General features: G+C 42.3%; 1 protein-coding gene across 1 annotated transcript in view; it reads left to right on the top strand.

Moving 5' to 3' along the window:
- Nucleotides 1-14,673, top strand: part of ryr2a (ryanodine receptor 2a (cardiac)) — a gene marked incomplete at its 5' end in the record, with an annotated part of 336,158 nt that overhangs the window by 86,110 nt on the left and 235,375 nt on the right. The window contains 6 exons of the mRNA XM_083932619.1: nucleotides 172-284; nucleotides 1,065-1,164; nucleotides 1,922-2,018; nucleotides 4,224-4,298; nucleotides 11,009-11,165; nucleotides 11,295-11,459. Coding sequence (XP_083788745.1) covers nucleotides 172-284; nucleotides 1,065-1,164; nucleotides 1,922-2,018; nucleotides 4,224-4,298; nucleotides 11,009-11,165; nucleotides 11,295-11,459 — 707 coding nt within the window. The remainder of the gene's footprint in view (nucleotides 1-171; nucleotides 285-1,064; nucleotides 1,165-1,921; nucleotides 2,019-4,223; nucleotides 4,299-11,008; nucleotides 11,166-11,294; nucleotides 11,460-14,673) is intronic.

Raw genomic sequence — 14,673 nt, 5'->3', positions numbered from 1 at the left:
AGTCTGTGAGTCATAGACACACTTCTGCTATGTTTTCTGAGATATTTCTTTCTTTATGTGTGTGTGTGTGTGTGTGTGTGTGTGTGTGTGTGCGTGTGTGCGTGTGTGCGTGTGTGTGTGTGTGTGTGTGTGTGTGTGTGTGTGTGTGTGTGTGTGTGTGTGTGCGCATAGGCGAGGCATGCTGGTGGACCATCCATCCAGCATCAAAGCAGCGGTCGGAGGGTGAGAAGGTTAGGGTGGGAGATGATCTCATCCTGGTCAGCGTCTCCTCTGAAAGATATCTGGTCAGTAGCAGCTGTGTATGGAAACGTGTGAGTGGGGGACTCAGATCTTACTTTCACTTTATAAAAAACCCAATTCCAACGTGCTGTTGTGTAAAACATAAATAAAAACAGAATACAATGATTTGCAAATTCTTTTCAACCTATATTCAGTTGAATACACTGCAAAGACAAGATACTTAATGTTCAAACTGAAAAACTTTATTGTTTTTTTGCAAATATTATTATTATTATTAATATATATATATATATATATATATATATATATATATATATATATATATATATATATATATATATATATATACCATACCATCACAGATGCTGGCTTTGAACTTAGCTGATTACAATCTGGATGGTCCTTTTCCTCTTTGGCCCGGAGGACACGACGTCCATGATTCCAAAAACAACTGTAAATGTGGACTCTTCAGACCACAGCACACTATTCCACTTTGTCCCTGTCCATCTCAGATGGAGAGGGCAAAAAAAAAAAACGTGGAATAAATGAGGGAAGGGCAAAAACGGGAAACAAACTCAGAACAAGATAACCAAAACTAGGATCCTAACGATAACATTCTTAATACTGAAAGTGTGTTTTGACAAACATAATACTAGTGTAGTGTATATAATGATCGTACTATAGAAACCATCTAGAGTTTCTAAACTTCCTTTTACAATGAGCCACATTTACTGCAGCTTTGTAACTCAAATGCTAGTGTAGTTTCTGTCTGGGTGTCAGTAATTTATTGATTTAATTTGGCTCTTATGTCTCTCTCCCTGCAGCATCTGTCGTACGGTAATAGCAGTCTCCATGTCGATGCAGCCTTCCAGCAGACACTATGGAGTGTTGCACCCATCTGTTCTGGCAGTGAAGTAGCACAAGGTACACTGGTCTTTTTTTCACTCTCTTTTTCTTGCTGCTTGTATTGTGTGCTTTGCTATCTTACCTTCTTGCTTTTATTTTATTTTGGCTTTTGGTTTTGCACAAATGTACTTGTGAAGTTGTATTCAAATTTCTGGACACATTGGATGCACCATGTTAATGGATGATATCTTGAAGATATTGGTTGATCCATTAGTACATTAGTGTTAGAACTGACTGGAGAACTGTGAAGAATCTTTGAATCGTATATCTACTATATCTTAATCATTTTCGAGCTGTTTCACTGCCATTTACAATTTATTCTAATGTTTTGCAGGAGTGAACAAGTCTTTGGTTTTCTCTGGTTTTGGTGCAATGAATTGTGGGACACTGGTCTATATCAAAAACCCACTCAAAAATTAAGCATCCTTTTTAATATGTAGTATAGAATAAGGACACTGCACCTTTCTTTTCTCCCTGCCTGTTGTTATCTGTTAGGGACTACAATTCCCATAATGCTTGACTTCTGAACAGGACGGTTTCAGAAGTGCTAATCCATGTCATGATTAATAGCATAACTGATCCCTGCCGCCCTACAGCAGCACAGTGAAAATGCAGAAAAAAGTGTTTCTAAATTCATACACAAGGTATTGTAGTACTAATTCTGGTGCTTATTCAAATCTGACTGGCCATTTCTCTGTAGTATTAGCCTACAATCCAACCCACCTGTGCTTCTTCCTCTCTATCTCCAATGTCGTTTTTTCTTTCTTTCCTGCAGGTTTCCTGATAGGAGGGGATGTCCTGCGCCTCCTTCACGGTCACATGGACGAGTGTCTAACTGTTCCGTCTGGGGAGCATGGGGATGAGCAGAGGAGGTAATGTACACTGATTATTACAGCTGGACTAATGGATGGGCTCATTGTCATTTATTTAAAGGTTGAATATGGAGAATGAGCAGAACACCGCCATCTAGTGTCTCAAGATCATAGTCACAACAACAAAAAATAACTCCAGCAGTCAGGTTGCCAGGTTTGTTGCCCAGTATCCTACAGGAGACCGGACTCTGTTTCAGCCTGTTTGAACACATCCCCTCTGGAAAATCGCACCATAAAAACAAGTATTGCAGAGGAGTTTGACTTACAGTTAGCGTTAGCTGTTAGCATGAGCCGTTTCAGCTAAGTAAAGATGAAAGTGATGTTAGCGATCAAGGAGAAACGTAGCTATTTGGGCGTGCGTTTGAATGCCGTTTTTCTCCTTTCTCTCAGTCCATGGAGTGAATGCTTGGCCTATATTGACTCTGGTTTTTGCCGTCTCCGCTCACTCAGCTGCTTGGACAAATAACGCCCCCCTCACTGAGGCTCCGAAGCAGCTGCAGGATTGGCAAACTCCATTTTACCCAGTGCCAGCCTACAGTAGCTGCACCCAACAACAGACAACCCTTGCAACCAGCAACGCCCAACGCTATTGGAAACAGAACGGGACAGAAAGTCATTGTCTAACCTTTTAAAAAAACTTAAATATTAATTCAGACTAAATATATTTTACGGAAAAGCAGTACTTTCATTCTGTACCCCTTAAAACGCCCCGTGGGTGTATTATTATTTTTTTGAATATAGCTTTTAATAAAGATTCTACATATTCAACCTTTAACAACATGTATCTCCTCTGGTTTGATGTGAAGTACTTTAGTTAGTTAAGTTTACCTGATTCAGTGTAGACATCAGATCACACATACTTCCAAACGGGGGGAGTGTAGTACAGTGTCAATAGATGGCTTGTTTCATTGCTGTCATTCAGTTAGTTTATGCAGTCAGAAAGAGACCCAGTAAACCTGGAGACTACAATGCAAAACGTCCATGCAATATTAGGACAAAATGTATTTTCTTCACAGATGAGGTATACTCACAGATGAGTCCAGGATATGGATTGAAAAAACAGTATTAGCTCTGTTTTTCAGCACATCATAATTAAAAATTATTTTGCTTTTGTCACAAAGCAAGTTCTGTTTAGTCTGTTTTTTCCCCTGGCTGCTTGCCTTCACCATCTATCATCTGTGACCCTGGATAACTGCTATAATAATGTCTCCTGTCCATACTGCCGGTGAAGAGAGAGATTCCAATGAAAGAGATTGGGGGCCAAACTAAACAGTTCTACCAAATGCAATAGAAAATAAACAGATTTTCCATAAAAAGATGAAAAATACAGTACTGGTAGGGCTGGTAGAGGGAGCTGCAGCAGCTAAACTATGTTTGCATGAGGGAATCGGCAGTATGACTGCTGTGGTCTGAGGTTTTTCTCATGTCTGGGAATTGAGATGCACTGCAATAAGCTTGGCAGTAGATGCTGGTGTGAATATTAGTATAGATGTGAGTTCCAAACATGGATGTTGTGAAAGTCAGGTGTAGAGTCAGGTAGAGAAGGGCAGTGAAATGGAAGTGGGAATGTATCTGGAGGAAGGAACAGAGAGGCAGAATGTGACACTACTTTAAAACTGTTTAGACTAGACTAAACATGCAGTATCTTTATGAAATCAGACTTAGCTACCTGTAGTGTTAATTTATACCCAGTTTAATTACAGGATGCCATGCTGTAAGATATCAGTATAGTTTTAACAAACATACATGGCCATATATAATATTTCAGCATCTCAGGACTTTCCAGTTCCAAATGAATGTCAAAGTCACCTCTGCAATCCTCTTGGCTCCCTGTCACTCTTGAGTTTGGACCATTTGACATACAGTGTTCAGTTTCGTTTTTAGAAAGAAATTACTACGGCCTGAAGGGAGAGAGGGTATCAGCAGTCATTAGTCAGCTCCCTGCTGTGGCTGAGACAGAGGACTATTAATAATTATAGTTTTAAGATGTTCCCAGAGGGGACAGCCATGATGTTAAACAATGCAGATGAGAGGGACTGTATTTTCCTCCTGACTGTCTGCTAAGGTTTGTTACTGAGTCATCCACGTAGTAGCATATCTCGATCTAAGTCAAATGAAGGTGCAGGGGAAGAACTCACCTCTTTAATGTACAGTATTATGTACATATTATGTTTGAATGTGTGATTGGTTAATTTTTGCTCCCAGGACAGTGCACTATGAAGGGGGAGCAGTGTCCAGTCATGCCAGGTCCCTGTGGAGGCTGGAGACACTGCGAGTTGTGTAAGTACCTCATACACACACTGTCCAAATAGACAAGAGACATGTGGATTCACAAATTTGCAACAGCGGACATGCATCTCCACATAGTCACATACAATACACAAACAGATTAGTTCAGATATGTTTTTATGAATATATCTCATGTTTTGTCTTCTGTCAAGCTTCTTCAGCCCATGCAGGGAATTGCTCACAGTGTAAAGAGTTTAATATGAATTGGTAACACTCAATGTACTGTGGGCAGCGGAGTGCTAGAGTACATATTAAAAATATTACAACTTTTAGTGTGTGTGTCAACAGCATTTAAATGGCTTCAATAGTTGCTAATTAACAGCAGAATCAGGACCTGACAGATGGGTTTTCAGGTTCGTAACCAGGCAGAAGCTCCTTGGTTGCCCAAGTTGACAGAATGGTATATTTGAACCATTTAAAGCCATGGTTTACGATGCTTTTTTCAAATATGTGTCAGAGGCTCAACTGATTTTCATAATGTAGACCATAGCTTTAAGGTAAATTTGACTTATAATGTTGTTTTGCAATTATACTCCATATGATGGAAATGTGATATTGAAACTGGTAAAACATATGTAACAAAATCTTTAGTTTTCTGTCACACATACATATTTCTAACATCAAATGGATTTCACTAGAATAAATTGGCTCAGCTTCACCGATTAGTCAAGATATAACTAACAATGAAAGACAGAAGTTTTCAGGCTCATATTAACATATGAGGCCTGTGTAGCATTTTTCTTGAGCGTTTCAAATCGCTACCCATGGGTTTTGCTTCTATGGCAACATTAATGTTAGCTAGGTAGCTAGCTAAACACTACGATAACAGGGTTGACGACACAGCTAACAAGCTTACGCCTCATAGTAGAGTGTTGTGATGAATGCACAACTCAACACCAACATTCAGTGCCCGGCCAATCTGCTCCCACAAATGGGCTTTTCTGTCTTTGCTGAGTGGCAGTTGTCGTGCCATTAAACCTCTACAGACCTTGACTGCTGTGCATACCAGCCAGTTCTTTTCCAATGACAGTAGCTAGCACTCAGTCACGTCATGGAGAAAAGATAGGGTTTTTGTATATTTCTGTTGCAGTCTGAACAACAGGGGCGTAGGCTAATATACGCCTGTTTCAAAAGAAAAGCCCAGAATTCAACTAACCTTTTGATTGAAACCTTTATCTAAACAGGGGAGGCCATTGAGAGCAAGCTCTCTTTTACAAAAGTTACAATATACATCATCAAATAATACAACAGACAGACAATGGATATCAACATAAGGGACAGCATCAATTCAGAGAAGACACATCAGTCACACTGCTGTAAATCAAACTGAAAGGATTTCAATGGATTAAAAGGGATAAGCTTGTCTCATTTCACTGGCTTCTTTAGATTGTTCCACTTTCTGTGGAGCAGAAGCAATTTTGGAGCAGTTACTTAATGATTTTCAAGGACCAACTTGTCTTGGATCTGTTGCAGTGTGAAAGGGATCTATAGGTAATAGTAAATAATTTGAATAATGTCCTATTCTCTAGGGGTGGGCGATATGACAAATATCATATAGTGATTTCTTTTTTTACAGTAAAATCACAATTTTATCACAGTTTTTAAAAATCATTGTTTATTATTTTGCAAGTTACTGAACAGTGCAACCAAATTCTTCCCTGTGTAAAAATGGGCTATAGACGTAAAAGAGAAAATATATAACAGAGCATTTAAATCAAAGAACCTCTCTGAACAGATTTTAATCAGCATGCCAAGTACAATGGCAAACAAAAAGATGCCTCTGCTGTCTGCGGTGTGGCTGGTCTCCTCACTGTTTCGGTTTCAGCAGACTGTTTAGGATTCTGTATCTTTAGGTGGTTGAAAAGATTTGTTGTGTTACCATATGATGTGTGCATGTTACAAAAAACGACGGTTAAATTGATGAAAAATAACAAGATGGCTGGAGTCACAAAATATAGATTTAAGGTGCTTTTATTTTTATTTTAGTGCTAACAAAAGTCAAATCAATCCAAAAAAAAATGAAACTTATAATTTGGCTTGAGTTAGAGAGTTTTCTCTTACTTCATTAAAGCCACCATCAGCCAAAAAACAGATACCCAGCTTTGGTGGCATGAGGCTTTTATAATCTAAGCCCCTCCCGCCTAGACCAACCAACTGCCGATTTAATCAATTTTCTCCTAAAATACACTTTTGTACCTAATTATGTACTGCCATTTCATAACACAAATCAAAACATCACTGGACAAAATTACCCACTTCTCAGGACAAAAACCTTCCTTAAATTCAAACTTAACCATAGTAAATCACATTAAAACCACTGACCTACAGCCAGACATGGTGCGTCCCACTCAGCACAACTGCATGTGCCTGCTGGGACTTCCATATAAGGCAACACTATGCCTCAACTCTGGTTCACTCCCTGGGACTGTGTGTGTGAGAAACATGATTAGGATGATGATGATGATGATGACAACGACCACAATGAGATAAGTATGAATAAATAGTGATTAATTAAACGGACTTGGTGTGGTTTGTTGAAACATAAAAGTTAAAGTTATATTCAAGGGACTGGATTTTTTGTGGTGCGTGCACTCACCATAACAGAGGGAAACAATGTGACATGAGGTCCATTTTTGCATGTTATTGCTGTCCCTTTACCATGTGCAGTGTCAACCAGTGACAGTCTTCGTCACAGTGCATCTTGTTTGACTGTGTGTGTGTGGCAGCTTTGGGCAGAAGGCAGCCTCTATGAAGTGACAGAGGTGCCTCCTTGTTAAACACATTAGAAGTCTGTGGTTGCATGGGACGTTTGTCTGTTTTGTTTTAATTAAAGACTTTTTTGGCAGTTTTTCAAACCTTAATTATATAGGACAGACAGGAAATGGGGTGAGAGAGAGAGGGGGAGACTGCCTCAAGGACCTTCAGCCTCTTTACATGGGGTAACAGCTCTAACCACTGTGCCACCGGCCGCCCCGTTTTTCTTTTTTTTAAGTTTGTTCCACACAATCTGAACAAGTATCCACAGACAGTGTCCACAGTCAGTGCCAATGCGACGCGACAGTCTGACGCTCGCGTGTTGTTATTTTTGTTTTCATTTTCTGATGAGACATACTCGTCACTGCCTGTAGTTCTCTATGATTGGTTGATCGGCATGTCTTTAGGGCGGTGCATGAGGTGGACTAGCCAAGAGTGTGATTTGGCTGAGGAAAAAAAACGTTGTCTGTGCAGAGCGTAGAACAGCAGTGGATAGAATGTGCCCTCCAGTGGCGGCTGCTGGTCTTTCAAGGTAGGGAAGCTAATTTTTCCGGCCTACATTATAAGTATGTTTGTTTATTTATATGTAAATACCCATCCTTCCCTTTCAAGAAAATTATCTGTGACCTTGTCGTACCAACTAGGCGTCTTTCCGAGGGACTTGACCAGTGTCCTCTCAATGGCATTAGACACTGTGAAGTGTGACCGCCTGTGAGTGTGAGTAATCTTGACGGGGGGAGAAGCTCCGCAGCTGCCGCTGCTCAATTGGGAAAGAAACCGCAGAGTGACGGAACAGGGTCGCCATCACAACGCTAGCCATTTTTAACGAAGACAAAGTCACTGGGGATCGGTAAAAGCTCTGGATCAGTTCAGAACAATGGAATGAAAAACTTGCAAGATCACTGATTCGCTCATTTAGCTGTCAATCAAAAAAGGATTCCGCCTCAGACAGCTCATCCAATCATCATGCAGAAGCCGAGCGTCCGGGCCAGCCCACTGTCCCATAGACCCCCAGAGACGCTGAGCGTCCGATGGGCAGGACAAAGCCCAGCATTTATCCAGCGAGTGTCTAGTTTCTCTGCAGTGGAACAACCCGCTCTACGCTTCCCCATTGAAGTCAGTAGAAGCTTAGCGTCCGACTGTGTAAAGCGCTGGGGCGCTGAGGGGATGAATGAGAAGGAAGTTGCGCCGCTTAACTGTGATAAGTAGCTGATTCTGAACAAATGGTGAAGGCTTTCTAGCGCGTATTTAGTCAATGAAATGTACACACAGCAGTACATATTTCACCACTTTTTTTCTTTGTTTTGGGTGACATTTAAGGGGAGCTTCCCTTGCAGTCTTATAGCAATTGCCACTGCTGTTGTATATAAAATGTTGTTGTCCATGTACATAAGAATTTTACTGTTTTTAACTTTTACACCTAATTTATTTCTAATGATAGTAAATAAAAGTGGACGTAAAACAGAACCCTGTGGCACACCTGTGTTAACACTGAACGCTGAGCTAATTGCCATCATTTTATCCTTTGATGTTACTGAAGCTGCTACTGTTGGCTGAGATTTTGGAAAACGTTAAGTTCTGATGTAAGTGAAGGCTCTCCACAAGGCTGAGCTCTCAGCAAAGGGTTTCACCTACAGACACACATGAATCAACCACATAAAGCTTACTGTCAGAAAGGCAGCCACTTCATCAGGATACACAATGGCAATATCAAGATAAAAATACAATTATTTACTACTAAGTCTTATGCCAAAATAAATTTCATTTTTTTCATTTTCTTTAAAGTGATCATAGTTTGTGCTTGCCTAAAATCCTAATCCTTTTCCCACACCATGGTGCAGGTATAACATAACAATAATGATGGGTCTGTTCCATTAAGCCATAACAGTTATAAAGCGGTCACCAGAGTTTATGAACTAACATTATACCTAAATGGAATCCAGCCATTATTAGTGATATCAATAGCACCTGTGTGTAATTAAAATATCTATCCTGGGAACCCAAAGACACAAATGAAAAATAAGGATGATACACACACAAGCACACACACACAAACAGTCAGGCTGCTAAGCTGCATCTGCGCTGTGAACACTTGACTGCACGAGTGTGCGCTGGAGTGAACATTAGTTTATTTAAATATTTTAAAATCTATTCATATTCATTTTAACCAATTAATATAAAGTGAAGATACAAATTAAAGAACAAAGTATAAATTCTTGACTGGTTTTTATTTTTATATTTTTATTGTTCAGAATTTGATAGAATATCAGCTGTGTCTATACCACTAGCATTTTTTTTTAAATAACCAAGGCACTTCAACAAAAACCTTTGTTTTGTGTAGAAAACAGAGAACACTTTCAGATCCCTCCCAGTTTTTGGTGTTAATGTGGCACCTGGTGACAATTGACTTCATTGTTGGACACACTCTATTTATCTGGCAGCGCTCCTGGTTACAAGATGGCGAGCTGCTCTAAGATGACTGAAACCCTGAGACAGTAGGTTTTCCAGATGAAGGCCAAAGGGATGAATGACCCTCTCAGCCATGAGAGAGAGGTTGGGCGTTCACAGACATCAGGACACAGATTCATTTAATTCCCTCAAAAAGGCTGGTTGTCCACATAAAACAAGTGCACAAGAGGAGAGGATTATGAGAAGACTCTCAATGGGGAATCAGTTCAACACTGCAGCTGGTGTTGGTCTCCAGTTCAGTGCTGAACATGGCAAGGATCTGTTTCTGCACACTGTGTCCCATTGTTTAATACTTTTTGGACTGAAAGGCCACTCTGCAGTGACCAAACCTCTCATAAGCAGAAAGAATAAAAAGACTAGACTTGCCTTTGCTGAGGAGCATGTTGTGTGGACAGAGGTTAACTGGTCCAGAGTGACTTCAGTGATGAGATTATGTTCAATTTATTTGTGTCTGATGGAAAACATTATGTTGGGTGTAGGACTGGGGAAAGACTGAAAGTGTGTAAAGAAGTTAGTTCAATTCGGAGAAGGAAGTGTCATTTTTGGGGATGTTTCTGCAGCAGCAGTTGGGCCTCTTGTACAGCTACATGGCAGGCTGGCAAATGTTTATGTGAACCTCCTTCAGCAACATACAATACCTTCACTGCAATTGTCTCCCAATCAGCTGCAGTTTTCTTACAAGAAAATGCCCCCTGTCACACTGCAAAACAGCTGAAGCAGTTCCTAGAAGCTAAGAATATTGAAACCATGAAACGGTGAGTCCAGAGTCCAGATCTAAACCCCATAGAGAATCTCTGGAAAATCCTTGTCAACAAAGTAATGTCTAAGAAACCCACTACAGTTACTGAACTGTGGAAGAGACTGGAGAAGAATGGGCCAAGATCAAACCAGAGCAGTGTGAGAAACTAGTGATGTCCTGTGGGCGCAGATGTGCTGAAGTCATTCAAAGCTGTGGCCTCTACACTTCCTATTCATTTTATTTTTGAATCCTATAGCCCAAAGAAAACATTGTTGAAATCTCTTATTTTGATCTCCACTGTATATTTACTGAACACATTCCTGAACATGTTAACCAGGGACTGCTGAGGGGAACAGAGTTGATGGGTTTGTTACTATTACTAAGTAACAAGTTTCATATTACTCATATAGTGCAGCTTTAAATGAGCTTAATTCAGTAGAGATAATTTTAAACCAGCAATTGGATTTTTACAGTTACATGTTTTCATTTGGGATTCTTTACGTCTATGTGTAGGCTACTTTTAGATTTTTTTTATCTGAGAAGTTTCCTTTGAACGTGGTAGCATCTGGATTTTGGGGAATTGCTCATGGGGGAATAGTTGGGTCTCAAAGAATCAAATGAAAAAATGTGGTCTAGACCTACTTTATATGAAAAGTGTCATAAGATAACTTTTGTTATGATTTGACACTGTAATTTAAAGTGGATATAATTGAATATCACAAACTGTGTTTGTGTCCAGGTGGAGTGGAAGTCATATCCGCTGGGGTCAGCTGTTCAGACTGAGACATGTGACAACAGGGAAGTATCTGAGTCTGATAGAAGACAAATCTCTGCTGCTGATGGACAAAGACAAAGCTGATGTCAAGTCTACAGCCTTCTGCTTCAGGTCCTCCAAGGTACAGTCAACAGCATCCACAACACTGTCCGTGTAGGCTATAATATATTCTATTTCCAAGGCCAAGTACTTTGAAACATAATTTGGCACAAAAGTTTTTGGTATGTAACTTCCTGTCCCTCTTCTTCAGGAAAAGTTGGACCCTGGTGTTAAGAAGGAGGTGGATGGGATGGGTGTTCCTGACATCAAGTATGGTGACTCTGTGTGTTACATCCAACATGTTGACACCTGCCTGTGGCTCACATACCAAACTGTTGATGCCAAGTGTGCACGCATGGGTGGAGTACAGAGAAAGGTACCCTGCTGCATTAAACCATTCTGCATCTTTCAGAATGTTGTATCCTGTTGTATCTCACCTATCTCTCAGTCCATAATACTAAGGAGTGGCAGCAGATTAAGAAGCTAACACTAGAGTTTATGACCTTTTATTACAGGTTTCCCGCAGTCATGGGGAAAAACCTCGATTCATAGATAGATAGATAGATATATAGATAGATAACTTTATTTATCCCCACGGGGAAATTAGGTCATCGTAGCAGCGGTACAAAACAATCAGAAGTACAAAAAATAAAATACAATATAAAATACAAAATATGAACTACCATAAAAGTACAGTATTGCAGATAAACACTATATTACAATATACTATGTGGATTTTAAGGTGCAAGAGAGAGAAAAGTCCATTTCAGTAATAAGTCACTTTGAATATTGTGAGTTTATTCCCTGAGCGTTGCTCAGCGTTGCTGTGAAGTGTTGTACAGGCTGATGGCAGCAGGTAGGAATGATTTCCTGTGCCTTTCTTTAAGGCAGCGAGGTTGAAGGAGTCTGCTGCTGAAGCTGCTCTTAACTTTGTCCAGGGTTTCGTAGAGGGGATGGGAGACATTGTCCATGATCACCAGCAGTTTTGCCAGCATCCTGTGCTCCACCACCTCCTCCAGGGTGACAAGCTTAGAACCAACAACAGACCCTGCCTTCTTTATAAGTTTGTTCAGTGTGTTCGCGTCTTTTGCTTTGATGCCCGCACCCCAGGACACCAGAGCGAAGAAGATGGTTCTTGCGACAACAGACTGATAAAACATCTGAACCATCAGGTTGCAGACATTGAAGGACTTGAGCCTCCTCAGGAAGTAAAGCAGGCTCAGGCCCTTCTTGTAGACTGCCTGCGTGTTTGCGGTCCACTCCAGTTTATCGTTCAGAACAACACCAAGGTACTTGTAGGAGTCCACAATGTTTATGTCCGTCCCACCAATGCAGACTGGAGAGGGCGGGGGCTTGTTCCTCCTGAAGTCCACCACCATCTCTTTCGTCTTCGCCATGTTCAGCTGTGGGTGGTTCTCCTCACACCATTTGACAAAATTGCAGACCAGGTCCCTGTACTCATCCTCCCTTTAACCCTCTACACGCCCCACAATGGCCGTGTCATCAGAGAATTTCTGCAGATGACACGACTTAAATCTGCAGTGTAGGTGCTGAAGAGGAAGGGCGACAGCACAGTTCCCTGGGGGGCGCCGATGTTACTGATCAGGCGCACAGACACACCGTTTCGTAATCTCACATACTACGGCCTGCCCGTCAGATAGTCATTTACCCATGTGACGAGAGGAGAGTCCACCTGCATGTTCTCCAGTTTGGTCTTCGGCAGCTTGGGCTGGATGGTATTAAAGGCGCTGGAGAAGTCGAAGAACATGACACGGACAGCAGTGTTGGGTCTATCCAGGGAGGAGTAGGCTTCCTGCAGCAGGTAGATGAGTGCATCATCGACCCCAACATGGGGCTGATATGCAAATTGTAGGGGGTCCTGTGATGGGCACACTAGGGGTCTGAGGTGTGCAAGAACCAGCCTCTCCATGACCTTCATAATGTGAGAGGTCAGTGCAATCGGCCTGTAGTCATCCAGTGCCACAGGATGTTCTTTTTTTGGGCACTGGAACAAGGCAGGATGTTTTCCAGAGCACTGGCACTCTCTGAAGGTGGAGGCTCAGGTTAAAGAGGTGCTGGAGAACTCCACAGAGCTGGCTGGCACAGGCCTTCAGCACGCGAGGGCTGTGAGACGGTCTGTAGTGGGGGCCAGCGGGGAGGTGGGGGTGGGGCAGGGGGAGTAGGAGGTGGTGGAACCTGGTGTCTGCTGCGGGGGATGGTGTGGGGTTGTGGGGCTGGTGTGGAGCTGTGAGGGGTTGTGACCAGAGGTAGTTGCTCGGAGGAGCAACAGCTGTTTGGGTAACAGCGGACCTCTTTGCTGGGGATGGTGTTGTCTATGCAGAACCCAATGTAATCAGAGTGATGCCATCAATGTCCTCGCCGTGTGGTTTGTAAAGTGCATCCCAGTCAGTGGCTTCTAGGGCACCCTGCAGTGACTCCATGGCCTCAGGAGACCATTTCCTCACAGTTCTTACTGTCACTGGTTGCTGCTGAACCACCGGCTTGTATAATGGGTAAAGCAGGACGAGGTTGTGGTCTGACCTTCCCAGGGGAGGGAGGGCAGTGTAGCTGTATGCCTCTTTGACATTTGCATACAGCAGATCTATGGTTTTATTGTCCCTTGTTGTGCATTTGACAAACTGGTGAAACGTTGGGAGAGTGGATGAGAGAGAGACGTGGTTGAAGTCACCTGTGATGATGACGAATGCTCCGGGGTGTTTTGTCTGTAGTGCCGCAGTCGCAGCGCTGATGACGTCACGCGCTGCGTCGCCATTTCCAGACGGCGGAATGTAAACAGTAATGGCGATGGCGCTGGTAAACTCCTGTGGCAGATAATATGGACGCAGTCCGATGGCAATGAGCTCGATGTCGATGTTTCACGGAGATGTGCCCAGGGTGACACCAGCTGTTGTTGACGAGCACGGCGAGTCCTCCTCTTTTCTTCTTGCCGCTCGCGGTGGTGTCTCTGTTGACTCGGACCGCGTGGAAGCCGGGGATGGTGGCGTTTGAGTTCGGAATCTGGACGTGTAGCCACGTTTCCGTGAAACACATGATACTGGACACAGTTCGTCCATCTTATTTGCCGTCTCCTCCTTAGCTCCTTCGGTACGGTAGGTCTGTCTCCGAAAAAATATCGTCATGAATGAAAAAATAAGGTATCCAAATCATAAAAACTATGCAGTACTTTCTTCTCTGAAACGCTGGTGGTGTGTCCGCTGGAGGTGCTGAAACCCCACTCATTCGCCTCTCTCTTCCTGCTGCTTCAACCAGCTGCAGGAAGAGAAAACACTCGTTAGTTTTAGGCTAACTATAGTTTTACTTCATTTCGAGCTTGAGTTCTTACTCATGCTACCAAGCTGTCATCGGCAGCGCTGCTGAATAAATTTGATTTATAAACATATTATTTTATTTATTAACACCACCCAAGTTATGTCTTGGCCTGTATGGCAGGTGATGCATAGATCATGACGCACCTATGCATGGTGAGGAGAAGTATGGTGAGGAGGAGGGGGAGGAAGTTGGCGCCGGTTCCGGACTCCGCAGCCTTCAAATCACTGATGCTGCAGCGCTTCCATAGCCCGGTGCATGCC

This window comes from Echiichthys vipera, assembly GCF_963691815.1.
Source record: "Echiichthys vipera genome assembly, chromosome: 18".
Classification (NCBI taxonomy): Eukaryota; Metazoa; Chordata; class Actinopteri; order Perciformes; family Trachinidae; genus Echiichthys; species Echiichthys vipera.
Note: the sequence above shows the minus strand (reverse complement) of the source record. Positions and strands in the feature narration are given on the sequence as shown.